Genomic DNA, 18,922 nt, shown 5'->3' on the forward strand with positions numbered 1-18,922 from the left:
GCTATCCAATCCCTGTACGTCCAAATTGAGAGCTGTGTTTGGGTTCTCGGTAGTAAGTCGGACTCGTTCCAGGTGGGGGTTGGCCTCCGCCAGGGCTGCACTTTGTCACCAATCCTGTTTGTAACTTTTATGGACAGGATATCGAGGCGTAGTCGGGGTGGGGAGGGGTTGCAGTTCGGTGGGCTGGGGATCTCATCGCTGCTTTTTGCGGATGATGTGGTCCTGATGGCATCATCGGTCTGTGACCTTCAGCACTCACTGGACCGGTTCGCAGCAGAGTGCGAAGCGGTTGGGATGAGGATATGAAACTCAATAGAAACCTACAATGAACCCTTTTAGGCTAAATATTTTTGTATCGTCAATATACTGTATGCAGTTTTGATTCTACATAGCGACCAATGCGCCATCTTCTTGTTCAAGTGAGCACAACAACGGAGATAACTCCTAAAATTACAACTTGCCTCTTAAATTCTATCATTCCCATTGTTTCCAATTATGCCATACCCTTTATCCTATTTCTGTTTTTATAATGCTTATCTGGGTATTGTCAGTATTATTTTAGAACAATTCATTACAGTTCTGTAAATATTTCCTCACACGTGCTTTTCTCTGTGAGAGGATATAATATAACATTGAGGGGCCATGACAATCCAGTTACAATCTCACACCATAACATTTTCATTTGTTGAACTGACTGAAATTAGCGATGGTTAAAAATCCAGTAAATGAGGCTGATTGTACTTTTTTGCTGCCAAACAAGGTTCCACTGATGGATACGAGGTAACTCTGAGGTGCATTGCTGTCTAGCAAACGGTTTCAATACCGTTCATAGTGCATGTAATTTATTTGTGTAGTGGCTTCGCTGGCTTAAATTTGAAGACATTGGGTTGAATCCACCCCTCCTAGATTACCATGCTAAAATCACCACTGTGACTCCTACCATTGTGCCAGATAAGCTCAATCACCAATTTCTTAGCCTCACATAACATTTGATTGAATAACAGTCAGGCTAGGTGGTTATTAATGAAATGTATTGAAAGATCTGGTAACAAAATAGAAAACGTAGACATGTGTGATTCAAAAATATGCTTTTTTGGGGGGGATTTAAATCATCTGCTAATGTTTTGCTCAATGTTCCAGAAAGTGTATTTTCCCTATCATTTCCAATCAGATGGCAGTTTTAGGGGTTGATACTTGCAGGGTAAAAAAATAACAGTTTAAATGAAATATCAATTTGGAGCGAGATTAATCATAGCACTTTAGTCAATTATTTTTAAAAGGATATGTTACCCTGTGATTTAAATTGTTAACTTTGATTTTTCGGTGTGAGTTTGAATCCAGTCCTCAATCGGTTGGTGATTTTGGTTTTCATTGACCATTGTTAAATCATTTTGTTCTGAACGAATTACACAACGTTCAGTAAAGATTTTGATCTTTAATACATTTCCGTCATCGAAACCCAATGTGTGATTTGAGTGTTCCCCTTAATTTTTTTGAGCGTTCTATATGAGTTCTTCTTTGCATCGCAGAGTTTAAACTTGCATTTCTTGATGTAGATGGTTTTCAGAAGTGTTCCTGTGCCCATGCAGTGATGTCCACAACAGAATTAAGTCTGTTTTTAATGCAGTGCCACCTGAAGGCCCAAAGATAAAGGCCATCCAATATTGGTTTTCGGCCTAGTCCCTTGGCATACAGAGATTTCTCCGGATTCTCTGAATCTTTTTATAGTGTGTACCACAGATGATGAGATCCCCAAACTGTTTGCAATTTTAAGTTGAGAAATGTTATTTTTAAATTGTTGCACTATTTGCCTGTGCAGTCTTTCAGAGTGGTGAACCCCTCCGCATCCTCACCTCTCTGGGATGCTCTTTTTATACCCAATCATGTTACTGACCTGTTGCCAATCAACCTAATTAGTTGTGAGATATTCCACCAGTTTTAGTTTTAAGCATTACACAACTATTCCAGTCTTTTAATGCCCCCGTCCCAGCTATTTGAAACGTGTTGCTGGCATCAAAATCAAAGTGGGCATATATTTTTCAAGAAACAATAACAGTTTCAACATTTGATATGTTGTCTTTGTACTATTTTCTGTTGAATATAGGGTTTAAATGATTTGCACATCATCAGATTCTGTTTTTCTTTACATTTTACACAGCGTCACGACTTTTTGGAAAAAGGGTTCTGCTATGTAAATAAAGATGGCATAGGCCTACTACTAACACAGGTGAATGATGCATATTTAATCGTAATGTGTCCATGAATTTAACAATTGAGCGCAATTTGGCTGGTTTCTTCCCTTGCATTTATTCAGTAATGCCTGTATATACATCACAAAGACACTTTGGTCTGTAAACGGATAGAGGCTCATAGAGCAAGACTGTGACTGTGCACATTTTGCTCTGATTATTTGTTGCTACTTACAGCTACTATGACAAGCTAAATGGAAATGACATTATGCAAGCAATTAATACACACAATATCATAAAAAGGGATCAAGATTAGGAAAAATATAGGGTGACGAGGTAAGTTATGGAAAGTTATGTCAGAATGAGGGAGATTAATTAATGAGTGCAAGCATGCACACATACACACTATCAATCAAGATGCTTATGTTAACCTATTTTCAACCATTATTTTGGTATTCGACCATCATTTACTATTACAACAACCACATTACCCATCTATCAACTATCCATTTACACCTGTAATATGGTTTCGATCTGCACACCATAACATTTGTTAACACTAAACAACAAGTTAGATGGGTTATTGCTGAAAATAGTGCATGTTAAAAATGCTAATTAGCTATTTGGCAATATATTGGCTATTAAGTCACCTCATAACTTACTGTAATCTAGTGAGCCAGCGTGCATAGTAGCTTTTAAAGCCAGCTAACTAGCTAACATCAGATATTAGGTATTTATTGTAATCTTGGCAAACAGGTCACATAGCTATTATTTCTACTAGCAACTACCTACATTTCTTATTGTAGTCATGTTATATATTGCACACAGTCAGCATTTTTGGGGGGGTTTAAACAATTGTTGCTATAAAATTTTTGTATAAAAACAGCTTGCATTAATATGGACATTGGATTTACATTACTATCTATAGGGTGTAATGTTGAAAAATAATAATTGGCAACCTCGGCTATTAATCAATCTATTCCGTGTTCATTTTGGAAACATTCGTTCTCTTTCTGCATTTTTCAAGCTCCAAGTATTTGTAAAATGCTTTTAAGGAGCTATGTTCCTGACATCAAAATGATTTTATCTGTAGAGACAAGCCTACCAATATAGCAGTTGTGGTCCACTGATGTAGTGCTGAAATACGATGGTAATGTTTTCCAATGGGACAATGTTTTTAATGACAAAGTAAGAACCGACAATATAAGTACAGTTTAAATATGAGGATATACATATTTTGCTATGAGATTTCATTATAATGAGAAACCTGGTTGAGTTATTTGAATTTGAAAGACATTACGGAGAGAAGACGTTCACAATTATGGATAGTCACTGGTATCAGCATTATGGAGCATGACAGTAGCCGGTATTCAACCTTGACAGCACCTTCTATCCGAAAGCCAGGTAGCAGGGTTAATTCACCTCACAAACCAGATACCATTTTCACATTTCTCTGCCTCTTTCTCGGGGTGTTCAAATTGCTCTTTCTGATGATGTTGAAAGAACTAGGTCACGACGATGCACACTGCCAGTGCTGTGTTGCTAGGGCCTGGGCTAACTCCTCAGAGCCCAGGATGCAGGGAGAGACAGACAGACAAGGGCCAGTGGTGCAAAGAAAAGAGATTGCAGCCGACTCCTAACAGTGTGCTGCTCTGGGATTACGGCAGCTGGTTCTAAACAGCACATCATGCTCAGATTACAAAACTCATTTTCAGAAAAGGAAGCGGCAGGTGAGGGTTAGGGAGTGTGATTGTGTGTGTGTGTGTGTGTGCATGCGTGCGTGTGTGTGTGTTTATGTGCGTGAGTGTGTGTAGGAGGGGGAATAGGTGTTGTTGGCTTTGTCAGCTGCAAGCACATCAAGGATTTTAGGCCAGGCATCTTGTTTGTAAAGCGGTAGGCTGCCAGCTAGAGGCTGTAAAGCCAGTGGTGTGAACACCTCCCCTTCCGAACGCAGAAGCCAAGGATGAGACCCAGTTATCACTAGTTATTGTCACAATCAGGCTGGCTTTGAAAAGAGAGGTGCACTCTCCTCTGGACAGCTCATTAAGATAACACAGAAACGCTGCTCGCCATCGTCCTGGATTTATTAGACGGGCATCATTTCAGCTCCTTTGTCTCACGTAGGAACCTCTCCCTTTGTCAGTGCAATTTCAGCCAGATGGCAAAACAAAGCCGTTGTCTGTTTAAAGAGGTATCACAGACGTCAGGAGAATGAGCTGCTGAGCCCCTATCCAGCCGCCGCCCCTCCCAGGACAGGTGTGGCCTACGAGGGGGAGTGAAAGGCGGGTTGGTTCGCCGAGGAGGAGGAGTCAGCCGGGAACGGAGTGTTGAGGAGGAGAGTCTCCTCCCTTCTGCCAGTCAGCGCTGAGCCTGTAGGGATGCCGTTGATGAAGGGCAGACCACGCACCTGGCTGCAGAGTTCACTTTGAAACATTCATGAGACACACATAAACCAAACGAGCCATTGTCCCCATTCTGCCCGGAGACCTTCCGTCACCTCTTGGCTTATTAAAATCACATAGTATTAACTTTACCGCTCACGGGCAGGCAAAATGTGAATTCAATCACACTACAGAGGAAGTCAAATGAATAACTTTTATGACCTAACGCTGGAGGGAGAGTCATTCAGGACCGAGCCTGGTACCCACTACGGCCTTGACAGAACTTGCTCTTTTTGCTAATCACTCAATTAATTCAAGACTCATAAGAAGTGAGAAATATTATCTCTCCACAAAAAAAAAAAGAGCTCAGTGCTCAGGACATTAGTATTCCATTTAGACATTGTACTGGAATAATCAGAAATTAATTACATGTCCTCTGTTTGCAATGTCATTAAAATTCAAATTAGAATGGGATACGCATTGAGAAATAATTAGCTGGCATGTGTACGGTGGAGAAGTATGGTGAAGGTTGTGCTAGACGTGCTTCAACCGACCTGTCTTAGACTCCTCCTCCAGTTCTTTGGCCTCTTCCAGTTCTTTGGCTGTGGTAAGAGAAGAGACACCAACAGACAATCAAATATACGTAAACAAATGCACGCAGGCAGACAGGAACAGACACACACACACACACACAGAGCGTTCCTCTGGCTTTCGTAAGGCAGCAGTTCATTAAAACCTATGGTGTGCTCATCCTTCACGGCTCAGGCTGGGTCTCTGCACCACAGCTGCCCCCTGGCCTGGCCCAGTCACAAAGACCATAATCACATTATGCTATGGCCGTTGGCTCTCCTCTCTGAAAACCTACTCTGTACTGGGCCAAGCCGACCGAAACCACACTGAAGAGGAACCACACACACACGCACGCACACACACACACACACACACACACACAAGCATGCTAAAACGCAAGTGTTGAACACACACACTAAACATATAAACCTAATTTCATCAGAGTTTCATCCTCAGCTTCATTATGTTCCTAATTAGTGTCAGACACACAAACACACACACACACACGTTAAACTGACGATTGGACCAAATTAAATATCAAGTCAACAATATGGTCTCTGATTGTCTTAGTAGGTCTGTGGCAATGAACAAGACTGACAGAGAGAGAAAATCATCTGGGGTGGTATAACACAAAACCTGATAATTGCAGCAGTAAAAGATCTGCATGTTTTAAAGGTGGATTTGAAATCTATATGCTGTTTCTACAGTGAATTCACAATCCTTCATACATCCTATTATTTCATTCCCTTTCCACTTTCATTCAAGTCAATTTTGCATTCACATTTTGCTAACACAGCCCTTTATGTATGTCCACAGGTTACCATTTCTCTGAGTGATTCATTCAAATCGGACGGATAGTACAGTGAGCATTCCACCCCTTTCTTTGCATTGCATGCCCATCTATTTCTGGATCCCTGTCCGGAATTATCATTTTAGAGGATTTCAACAGAATCCATCTGAAGCAGTCAAATATGAGCACCAGCCCTCTAAATCTGGTGCAAAAGGACATTTAGTCATAGTGGATACTATTACAACACGCTTTCATGATAAAGGGGGAACCTCTTCTGTTACCTCTCTATTTCTCTGTCTTTTTTATTTCAGCTTTATAGTCACCCTGTAGATCCAGACGTTGGATTGAAAATATCCATAATGCATGTGGAGTGAAAATGCAATATGAGAGACCTTGAGCCACCTCTGCATGCAGCCAACACTTCCTGTCCTGATGCTGCAACCTTTAACCTTTAACACTAAAAACAGCTGCCGGGGAAACTTCTACACCAGTGATGGATCTACGTCAAAGTCAAAACGGTGGCCACCATCCACAGAGTGTGAGTGAAATCTGCTCAAGCAAGTCGAAGTGGCCATCTTACACTCCTGAAGTGGATTTCCAATACACTATTTAAGGGTTTAGCAAATTCTAATGGATTCTGGGAGAAAAACAAGTGTGTGTCACAGCTGGATGAAGCAGCTAGAGAAGAAGCTCACACAGAACAGATGTACGAAGGAGTGTTATGACCCGAACCCTCTATTTCCCTGGTGACGTTCATCTATCACAGAGGCCCATCCGTCGTCCCATGTCAGCTACACACTCCAAGGGTACTTCTGATTAAATCACACGCTCATTTAAATGTAAAACAAGCTTTAGGAATATGGTACACTGGTCCGATAAAGGTCATTTAGAGTGTATATTGGACATGTAGTGTACAAATTCATTACGCAAGTAAAAATAAATAAATAAAGGAATAAAGGAACAAAACAAAAGAAACAAAGTCTTAGTACTAGTATAAATGGAGCTTTCCGTTCCCAGACTCCAATCCCACTTGCTGCTCTGCCCTGTTAGGATACACATCCACTTCTCCACATACATTATGACAGTGAAGAAAAATGACTTACTCCGTTTCCGACTAGTTTTGACCCCTCTACCCTCACTACCCAGAGTCTGAGAGGAGAGAGTCAACTTCAATCTGGCCAAACCCAAGAACACCATTAAAAGATAAGACAGCCTCAATTAGGTTGTACTTTCCTGCTTCCTGCAGTTCCAACAGCTGTGAATGTGCATTGCAGCCCTACTTTAACACATCTTCACATTGGTATTCATGCGGTATCGCTCTATCTGTGCGTGGCGGTCTGCATACTACATGTAGAAGTCAGTGTATGTTACTCTTCAACTCCACAAACAGGGAACAGAAAGGACTTGGAAACATTCCCAGACAGGGAACAGAATGAGACTTAACATTCCAATTAGGTACTGTCCAACTGACGAGAGCACAGCGCTTGCAACAGCAGGGTTGTGGGTTCAATTCCCACAGGGGTCCAGTATGAAAAAGTAAGAGCATGTATGCGCTCTCTGCTGTGAATCATTCCGGATAAGAGTGGATGCTAATTGATTACATGTAAAATGAACAGAGTTAGTTAAAGATAAATAAAAACGTTCTACTGGAGGGGCGGCATTCTCCTCCTGATTACTGGAGGAAAGTTTCATGACCCTACGAGACCATTGGCTGGAGGATGGAATGTATTATTTTACTCTTTCCATTTCATTTGATTTCATATGTTCCATGGAGCTATTTACTCTTGCCTGTGAGTGTGTGTCAGTTCTAGAAGTATTTTTAAACCCCTGGGCCCAAAGCAGACACTGGCTGACCTTTATTCTAATGTCTCCTCCGCTCACAGCACATCTCATTACAGCCAAGCCACCGGCTCCCCACCATCTATCTTGGCTCAAAACGTTCTTCCTCTTAGTTGGGCCCTATATTCTCTGCCTGCATACATTCCCCAGCTAGGTCTAATTATCAGACTTTTCTTAATGAACTTCTTCAGACAGGCTGAGTCACTGCTTCCCTTTAAAGCAGCAAACACTTTTATATGCAGAAATCCATTGCAATGTCACTGTCATGCAGTTCATATTAACATGTCATCACTGCATACCACCAATCAAATTCTGCTGTATCACACCACATTATCTGGGTGTGATTATTATTTGGCTACTCTGCTACTCTGCAGACCTACTCTGGTGGAGACATCCTGTATTTTAACTGCAGTAGGTCCCCCAATGGCCTGAAGAAATCATATTTTATTCACCACCTCCTTTAACTGGACAAAAATGTATGCACTATTTTAAGTTGCTCGAGATATGAGTGTCTATAAAATGGAAATAAATTAAATGCAATAAATCTATAAAGGTAATGCTAAAGCATCGACATTGCGATGTACGCATTCCACAATAGTCACATCGCAGAACGTGCGATTTAGTCAGGTAAACATATATCAACCTACAATATATATATTAAACTGTTAAACTAGCATTATATCTGTCTTATATAATGTAATTTACTCAGATTTATGGGTTATTGGATACACAGTTTATTATTATTATTATTATTTAAAACACAGAGTTTGTTGCTGCACATGGTTGACCTGCAGGCTCTGCTTGCGCATGGCGAAATGATAAGCGAGGAACAAGCAAAAAATACCGAAATTGAGAATTTGGTTGCAAAAAAATCTTCAATTATATGGAAATATTTAGGCTACAGACAGGATGATGTTGACCAAAAACAAGTACTTTGTCCAGAGTGCCTTGCAATTGTTGCCACAACACGAGGCAATATGACCAATTTGTTCCATCATTTAAGGCGGCACCACAAATCTTCGTATGACGAGTGCAAAGCATCTCAATGCCGTCCAAAGGAAAAATCTTTTTCGGATGCCTTTGCCAGTATTACACCACACGAGAAAGGTTCCATACGGCAGAGAGAAATCACAGATTTAATAACATTTCACGTCGCCAAAGACATGGTACCAATTAACACGGTTACCAAAGAGGGTTTTAAAAAGATTATCCAGTTGCTTGACAAGCGGTAAGTAATGCCATCACGCAACAATTTTTCTCAAGTTGCCATCCCAGAGTTGTACGAGAAATGCAAGGAAAAAGTTGAAACAGAGCTGTCACAAGTGGAATATTATACAGCAACAACGGACTTGTGGTCCAGCCGGACAATGGAGCCCTACATAAGTCTGACCGTACACTTTATTAATGAGGACTTCCACCATACAAGTGAGAACAGGGATGAGAGAAGCTTTAACTGATTGGGGCCTAGATGAGAGTCGTCTAGTCTGTATAATAACAGACAATGCCGCGAACATGGTGAAGGCTGCACCTGAAAAAGTGGACCAGAATGCTGTGCTTTGGCCACAGACTGCATCTTGCAGTTGGTAGGTTAGGCCCAATTGTGCATTCTATTTTGCTACTATTGCTATACTATTACTGTTACATATTATTACCTAGCAACCTGTTCTGAAATATAACAATTTTCATTTATTCATTCATTTATTTTACTAGGTACTTTGTTTAGAAAGAAACCAGATTTTATACAGTTGAAAAGTTTAATTAGTTTAATTTGTCTAGCCTTGACGATCAACACTGTTTTCCTTTGGCACTGTTGCAAAGAACATTTTATTTTAAAAACAAAAGTTTGTGTAGTACAATGTTGATATTTGTTATTCATGTTATGTTCATTGGTATTTCTTAGTTAGGTTTTGCTTTTATTACTACAAATTATTAGTTTTGTAAACCACTCAGGATTGGTGTATAGCTGCTCTTTTTCAAATGGGTTTAAATTAAAATATGTTTCTATTTTCAGAAAGGAGGTTTGTAATTTAATTTGTAATGTAATAAAATGTTAAATGACTTTTTGATTTGATTTTGTCATTCACATTAATTCCCTTTTGTGATAATGAATCTTCCTCCTTAGAGTAATGCTTTGTTTTAACCTGGTTGGAGTACTGTGATAAAGCCTCCTGTAATCACCTGGATCCCTTATAGACACCACACCTCTTCATTCACAAATGAGCCCCTTTCATTAATATCATTAATATCATAGCATGTTAGATCATTGACCTTAGCCTGAATTGATAGAAGAGTATTACATGAATACAAAAGAACCAAGCTGAATTAAACAGTGTATTAATTAATATAATAAATTAATCTACCCAAAATAAGTCATAAGGTAAAAAGTAATTCATTTTATAATTATTATTTTCCATGAAGATGCAGTTCCCTACAAAATCACCCCAATCATTCTATTATAGTTAATTATTCTCAAATAAAGCTTTTCGGGTCATCTGGTGAAGACACCCTTTATTTTTTCATATCGCAATATATATTGCAGAAAAACAAAATAAGTCAGTTATTTCAAATATTGTGCAACCCTAATACCTGGTGGAAATAGTTTTTCATTTAGGGGTATTATATGCGTTTTGGCTTTCCTCACTTTTTTGTCTGACCATTATACCATGATGCAAAGATGGCAGAAAGCACATAATCACACCCGTTTGACCTAGGGAAATTCATACATTTTGTTAGATAATCTTTTTTAAGAAGTGGACAGAAGTCTGGGGCTTTTCAGACAGCGGAGCATGGGTCAGAATGGTACCTGCTCGGGCCTCCTCACAGCTCTCCTTGATCTTCCTGTGGCAGACTGCAGCCAGGGCAATGAGTAAGCCCAGTAGACACACAGCCAGGCCCACTGTGACCCACAGAGCCACTGGTGGAAACACCATGTTCTGACCTAGGAGAACAGGGAGAGAAAGGAGAGAGGGGGGGAGAGTTACTCAAGGATGGAAAAAAGGCTCCATGCTCCATTTCACATTCATGTTTCTTCTAATCATTGTTTTGCAGATCTCATTTTGAGCTTTTGCAGTTTTGTAGCTTGGATTTTCTGTCACTATTTATTCCTTCCCCTGTAGTTTTTAAAGATGTTCCTTACCTTGCGGCTGGAAGCCTTCTAATTGTGTGTCCTCTGTCAGCACAACCCATGTAGAATTCCTTTGGGAACTCATCTATTGTCAACCAGTTGCCCTTAGACTCTTCCTCAAGAAGATTGAGTCATTGATAAACTTATTTCCTGATGATAGTCATTTTTTTATCCTCCCAACATCTGTCATTCATTTCTTTCCAACTCTTTCCACTAATGTCCCTTTTTGACCACCCCTTTAAGTCACCTCACCTTTAAGTTAACTTGAACTTCACTAGATGATGTTTGTAGACAATGATTACGGCACCTCCCTCCCTCCTGCTCTCTGTACTACCACTCCAACCTGATCCATTCAGCCCCTATATTCAATCTCCCTGACTGCTCCCCTCTATCCATCTCCTGATCCTGTCCCTTCCACCCCACGCTCCTTCCTACTCACATCCTTTCACTGTAACCGTCCTCTCTCCCCCCTGATTCGTGGCTAGGTGTCTCCTTGCGAGCTCACAGAACAGGGCTGTGGGCAGCGGAGTAAAAACAGCTACAAGACCTATCATACTTTCACAAGCTCCTGGCTACCTTCTCCTCCTCTCTAGTTGCTGCCAACATTTCTTTGTATCACTCCAAAGGTCAAGCTTATTTCTCTAACCCCATGAAAGTCTTTGCCACTTTCTTAAACCTACACCTCTATCTTCCCTCTCGGTGGAAGAAGAAGGTTGATGATACCTGTAACCTCCTTCACTCAGGCTGAGGGGTCCACTAGTCCCTCACACACAGAAAGGGTCTAATCGCATTAACCTAATTCCCCCTGCTCTATTCAGAAGAAATCCTGCAACTGGTAATGTTCAGTCACCAGACATCATGTCCCCTTGACCTGATCCGCATCTCCAGAACATCTCAGAAAACCTTTATCATGGTGAAAGCCAAAGCAGAGAGCTTTATCCATGGGTTTTCCAACACATGCACCAGCAGCACATGTGCAGAGGAGGCAGCGGCCTAAATCACTGGACAACCCAGGGCCATGAATTTTCCATAGTTACTCATTGTTCAGCCAACCTGGATAAAGGATCAAACGATCAGAGTATCGCTGGTTCGAGCCCTGTGTGGGACGGTTGGAACAAAGCTGTTGAAGGCATAGCTAAAGTTACGGAGCATCCGTTTAGAGTGACTGGGGAGGCAGCAACGATTAGAAAAGAGGAAGATACTGTTATCATCCTCCCGACCATCCTCCTTCCCCCATGCCACCTCACCAATTATTATCACAACACTGCAGAACATCAGTCCAACCACCAACAACATCCTTCTCCTCATATCATGCATGTAATACTTTCCGAGCGCTGTCAAATGGCTAAATCTGGATGTTAGGGAAGCTTTATCTGGAATGAACAAGTGATGCTCCATTAAACAAACACTTGAGTGTTAAAAAACATGCCCAGATGGCAAAGATATCTCAGCAGTTGGAGTACTTTCTGTTTCCCTTTTTTTGCCCACCTCCTCCTCTCTCACCACCCAACATCCTTGGCATGGCACTAGAGGATGCGGGCTGTAGGTATCCTCCTGCCTTCTGCTGCATTTTGCTATCTGTCATCTGGAGTAATGAATGACATCACTCAGTTTGATCTTATTCATTTGAAATATAATTGAAAGTTGTATTTGTATAATTCCCATGCCGTGATGCTGAAACACTGCTGACTCATACATTTTCAATAAAAAACAGTGACAATAAGATTTTGCAGGTTTTGAGAAGAACTGCCTCAAACAGCTTCAGACCTCATTCACCCCGGGTGAGACAATTAAATATCAAAGTGAGCGACAGCATCTCGGCCAGATAAAACCAACCAAAAATGTAACAATTTTTAGACATTTATATGGTCATTAAATGGACACAGTTATAGGGACCAGGGAGTTATTACCTCATTGAACACACTTTCGATTAACTCACTACCAACAAATGCTTCTTGTAGCCATCAATGAGCTTTTTGCAGCTTTCTCCTGGCAGTTTGGCCCAGTTCTCATGAGCAAACTGCTGATATCCTTTAATGTTTCACTGGTGCCCTCCACCAACTGCTGTTTTCAGTTCCAAATAACTTTTTGATGTGATTCAAATATGGACTTTTACTGGCCATTCTAGAAGAGTTAGGCCTTTCTTATTTAATCATTCCAAGGTGCTTTGCGTGTGTGTGTTTGGGGTCCTTGTCCATTAACAGAGTCAGTGTTTGGACACTTCATTAAACAATGCACTCTAAAACACCTTTATAATGTACTTAATTTTATGATGCCTTGTGTAGATTCAGGCCTCTATTACAAGAGGCAGCAAAGAAACCCCAAAGCGTTATTGTACCTTCACCATGATTTATTGTAGACACAGTGTTCTGTTCTTTGAACAGATCATTTGATTCTTGGAAAACTCCACTGCTGAATGAGACAAGAAAGGCTGAATGAAACCCACCTAAACAAGGTTCACCTATAGCTCTTTGGCAATATCCTTCGGCAATACCCATCAGCACTGTGTTTAATGATCAACAACAGTAGCATGCAATAAAAAGCACTCTCTACTATCAAGTATTTGGGAGATTTGATAAAACCTTTGGGTTACTTGTCCAGTTGTGATACTGGGCCAGCAAAGAGATCATAAAATCAGCATATAATCTGATGTTCTGGAAACAAACGATCAACCTAGTGTCCAAACAGACGTCCAGAGAATGGTTCAGCATGATAATTGATGACGCCAAGAAGCGTTTGCCAGCAGTGGTTTTCATCCTAGGCATTACAACCAGGTACTAGCTCCTGGTCTATAATTCAGTCCATGACATTATTCTTCATTTTCTAACTTAAATTGTAAATGTAAGTTTTTCCATGAATTTAGCTGTAATTTTAGATATTTTCATATTAAAAGGATAACACAAATATTTAAGTAACTTAAATTGTCCAAAGTAACTGTCCACTTTCTGGCTATCCTGCATTGCTGTGGCCACCAAGAATATTGCTGAGAAATATACAGTGGTTTTATTGAACTAGGCCAACCATATCTATCCACCACTAAAAGCGTGACTGAGGAATTGTCGGGACAGACAGTCAACAATAATCGCTACAAAACATGACTCCATTTACTTTTAGATAGGACAACAGGCTCAATCAACCAATGATGGCATTGGTAAAACTCTCTCGGCACGAAATATCCAAAATACTACTGTGGTGCATAATTATGTCTAATCAGTCATGATTGTCTAGAGACTGAGAAAACTCGCCAAATAATGTAAAGCGGTAGATTTTCCCTTTAAACGTGAATTGGATATCATGAAATTGGGGAGAAAAACAGATTCAACATGAAGAGGATATTTGCACCTGTAGATGTTCTAGACTAAACTAAAATAAAATTGCAACAATTTCAAAGACTTTACTGAATTACCACTCGGTACAGCTAAAACCTAGAATAATTCATAAAGACACTACTCCACTGTGCCAGTGACCATCATAGGAGAGCACTTACCCTTAATGTTGGGTACGATGCCAAACTGTAGTCAGGTCAAGACCCTAGTGAGCATGATGAGCATGCAGAAAAGCTTCCCTGAGATGAGCATCTGTCAGTTGTATAGATTATCTTGGGGGGAAACAAATCACTAACAAGATTTTAAATATGTGTGCCTAACATTTTAGAGAAATAAGCTTTCATGGAAGACTTGCATGTTGAGTTTATACTTCTGTTTAGTGTAAAATCTGATTTTTAAATGTTAACAAGTTACTTTGCAATTCCGCATGAGTGATATTTGTAATATGTTATACAATCCTATTTTCAAAAAATATGGGACACTGCATAAAATGCATAGAAAAACAGAATGCAATGATGCACAAACCATTTATCTCTATATTTAATTGAAAATAGCACAAAGACAAAATATCAAATGCTGAGAAAGTATATTGTTTTTGGAAAACAATGATGCCAGAAACATGTTTCAAAAAATGTGGGATGGGGGAATGCTTACCACTGTGTTGCGTGACTTCTTCTTTTAACAATACACTGTACGTCTTTGGGAACTGAAGAGACCAATGGCTGTAGTTTTGAAAGTGAAATGTATTCCCATTCTTGCTCGATATAGGATTTCAGCTGCTTGACAGTTCAGGGTCTCCTTTGTTGTATTTTTCGTTTCATAGTGTGCCAAATTATTTCAGTGAATGACAGGTCTGGACTGCAGGCAAGCCAATTGAGCACCCATAATACTATGGAGCCATGCTGTTGTAATATGTGCAGAATGTGGTTTGGCATTTTCATGCTGAAATAAGCAAGGTCTTTCCTGAAAAAGACGTCATCAGGATGGCAGCATATGTTGCTCCAAAACCTGTATATATTGGTCGGCATTAAAGGTGCCTTCACAGATGTGGAAGTAACCCATGCCATTCATGCTAATGCACCCCCATACCATCACGGATGCGAGCTTTAGGACTGTGCGCACTTCAGAAGCCGGATTGTCACACAAAAATCATTTCAAATTTCGATTTGTATGACCACAGGACAGTTTTGCACTTCGCCTCAGTCTATATTAAATGACCATGGGCCTAGAGAAGGCGGGGGAAGTTCAGGATCTTGTTTATATATGGTTTCTTCTTTGCATTAATTTTAACTTGCATTTGTGGATGCAGTGACAAACAATGGTTTTCGGAAGTGTTCCTGAGCCCACGCAGTGATTTCCACAACAGACACAATGTATGTCTTTAATGCAGTGCCACCTGAGGGCCCTGAAGATCACGGCCATCCAATATAGATTTTCGGCCTTCTTCCTTGCATACAGAGATTTCTCTGGGATTCTCTGAATCATTTAATTATGTATTCAAAGTGGGCATATATTTTTCAAGAAACATTTTCTCAGTTTCAACATTTGGTTTGTTGTCTTTGTACTATTCTACTGAATATAGGGTTTACATTATTTGCACATCATTGCATTCTGGTTTTCTTTACATTTTACACAAGGTCCATTTTATTTAATTGTAATGTGTCCATGAATTAAGCTGTTGAGCGTGATTTGGCTGTTTTCTTCCCTTCCATTTAATCAGTAATGCCTGTATATACATCACATAGACACTTTGGTCTGTAAACGGATAGAGGCTCATAGAGCAAGGCTGTGACTGTGCACATTTTGCTCTGATTATTTGTTGCTACTTACAGCTACTATGACAACAAGCTGAATGGCAATGACATTAAGCGAGCAATACAAATACAAACAAGGGAATCAAGGTTAGGAAAAATATCTGCTGATGAGGGAAGTTACGGAAAGTTATGTCAGAATGTGAGAGATTAATTAACGAGTGCCAGCATGCAGACACATACACACTATCAATGTAGATGCTTACGTTAAAGATACATACACACACAAACAGCTTTCAAAATGGCTGTTATAATTTAATTACAAATTCAAACAGCAATTGGCGTAGATTAAAATCTTTACTATTCATTGTTTAATTTATTGAGAAAAAAATGAGATAACAGTCAATGCTAACCAAAATCAGCAACCAATTGAGGGCTGGATTCAAACTCACACCAAAAATCTAAGTAAACAACTGAAATCACAGGCTGTTCCAAATTGCGTGAATTTCATCATGGCAACTCATAATGTAATTCAGTTGGGTGTATGGCCCCCACATGCCTGTATGCACTCCTGGCAATGTCTGGGCATGCTCGCTGTAGAGACGGCAGATGATGTCCTGGGGAATCTCCTCCCAGACCGTGATCAGGGCATCAGTAAGCTCCTGGACAGTCTGTGGCGCGACTTGGCCGAGTTGGAAGTACCAATACATAACGTTCCAGATGTTCTCAATTGGATTCAGGACTGGGGAACGGGAGGGCCAGTCAATGGCATCAATGCCTTCATCATCCAGGAACTGCCTACACACTCTGGCTACATGAGGCCGGGCATTGTTTTGCACCAGGAGGAACAAGGGCCCACTGCACCAGCATAAGTTCGGATTATGGGTCTGAAGATTTCCTCGCAATACCTAACAGTAGTCAGGGTATCGTTGGCTAGCACGTGGAGGTCTGTGCGACCCTCCCAAGATATGTCTCCCCAGATTATCACTGACCCACCGCCAAACTGGTTATGCTGGATCATGTTTTCAGACAGCATAACGTCCCCCATGGTGTCTCCAGACACTTTCACGTCTGTCACATGCTCAGTGTGAACATACTTTCATCTGCGGTCCTAGTGGCAGACCTGCCACTTCCGGTGTTCTCTGAAGAATACCAATCGAGCTGCACAGTGCTGGGCTGTGAGCACAGGTCCCACTAAAAGATGTTGGGCCCTCATGCCACCCTCCTGGAGTCTGTTTCTGACAGTTTGGTCAGAAACATGCACACCAGTAACCCGCTAGAGGTCATTTTGTAGGGCTCTGGCAGTGCTCCTCCTGTTCCTTCTTGCACAAACGAACAGATACTGGTCCTGCTGATGGGTTGACGCCCTTCTACGGCCCTGTCCAGCTCTCCTTGGGTAACGGCCCGTCTCCATGCTCTTGAGACTGTATTGGGAGACACAGCAAACCTTCTTGCGACGACATGGATACAAATACACGGTATGGATGTGCCATCCTGGAGGAGCTTGACTACCTGTCCAACATGACTGGGCTGCAGGTACCACCTCATGCTATCAGTAGTGACAAGGACACTAGCAAAATGCAAAACTAGAGAATAATCAGGAATTCAGGAAGGATATGGAGAGAGCAATTGTCTGCGGCCACCACCTGCAAAACCATTCCCTTTTTCGGGGTTGTCTTGCTGTTGCCTCTCCAGTGCACCTATTGTAACTTTCATTTGCACCAAAAGAGGTGACACTGATTCACAATCGCTTATGCTTCCTAACTGGACATGATTACATGTTCCCTTATTTTTTTCAAGCAGTGCACATATATATTTATAAATACATACATATAAAAATACATATATTATTAGTGTAACGGTACACATATCCGTACCATTCCGCTTGGTACAGGGCATTCGGTTCTGTACACATTGTGATACGAATTAATATAGTCTAGTTTCAACCACACACATTACTTTTTTGGGTGCAAAACTAACATTCTAAACTCAGTTTTCCCCCGGAGACGGATCTTGGAGCGGTAACTTAGCCTAGAACGCGTAACACAGCCATGTAAATAAATATGGCAAACCCAAATGACAAGCCAGAGCTTGAGGACCCACCATTTGGTAAAATTGCGGCTTTCCAGTTGAAGCTAGGTAGGATTTGTTCACTAAAGAAAACTCAATCTTTATCCCCTATAAACATGTTGTGCAAGCTGATGAGGCCCTCTATGAGTTACTTAGCAACACAGACAGTTCAGTGCCAGTGAAATGTCAATTTATAATTTTTGTAGCCTGCAGGTTCTGTTCCAGCCAAAAACCTTCTGTGATACAGGCTTCCTCCTTGGATTATTTTGCGAATTTTACCTGGTTGATATACACCGATCAGCCATAACATTATGACCACTGACAGGTGAATAACACTGACAATCGCATTATAATGACACCTGTCAGTGATTGGGATACATTAGGCAGCTAGTGAACATTCTATCCTCAAAGTTGATGTGCAGCCCTTGTGGGGTGTTCCTGGTCTGCAGTGGTCCAAAGAAAGAAAAGCGGTGAAGCGGTTACAGGTTCATGGGTGGCCAAGGCTCAATGATGCACATGGGGAGCGACGGCTGGCCCATGTGGTCTCATCCAACAGACGAGCTACTGTAGCTCAAAAAAAGTGAAAAAGTGAATGCTGGTACTGATAGAAGTGTCAGAACACACAGTGCATTGCAGTTTGTTGCAAATGGGGCTGCGTAGCCACAGACCAGTCAGGGTGCTCATGTTGACCCCTGGCCACAGCCGAAAGTGCATACAATTGGCACGTGAGCATCAGAACTGGACCACGGAGCAATGGAAGAAGGTGGCCTGGTCTGATGAATCATGGTTCCTTTTGCATCACGTGGATTGCCGGGTGTGTGTATGTCACTTACCTGGAGAACACATGGCACCAGGATCACTATGGGAAGGAAGCAAGCCGGA

The 18,922-nt window shown here is 41.1% G+C and overlaps 1 protein-coding gene across 4 annotated transcripts in view; it reads right to left on the bottom strand.

The window, feature by feature from the left end:
* The window catches only part of cd276 (CD276 molecule), a 95,500-nt gene that overhangs the window by 24,224 nt on the left and 52,354 nt on the right, over positions 1 to 18,922 (bottom strand). For 3 of the 4 annotated variants that reach the window (XM_010878688.4, XM_010878680.4, XM_020056529.3), the window contains 2 exons: positions 10,573 to 10,707; positions 5,125 to 5,172 (listed from right to left, as the gene is read on the bottom strand). In XM_010878688.4, the coding sequence (XP_010876990.2) occupies positions 5,125 to 5,172; positions 10,573 to 10,707 (183 nt within the window). The remainder of the gene's footprint in view (positions 1 to 5,124; positions 5,173 to 10,572; positions 10,708 to 18,922) is intronic. The other variant, XM_020056530.2, reaches the window with a different exon arrangement.

This window comes from Esox lucius, chromosome 2, assembly GCF_011004845.1.
Source record: "Esox lucius isolate fEsoLuc1 chromosome 2, fEsoLuc1.pri, whole genome shotgun sequence".
NCBI lineage: Eukaryota > Metazoa > Chordata > Actinopteri > Esociformes > Esocidae > Esox > Esox lucius.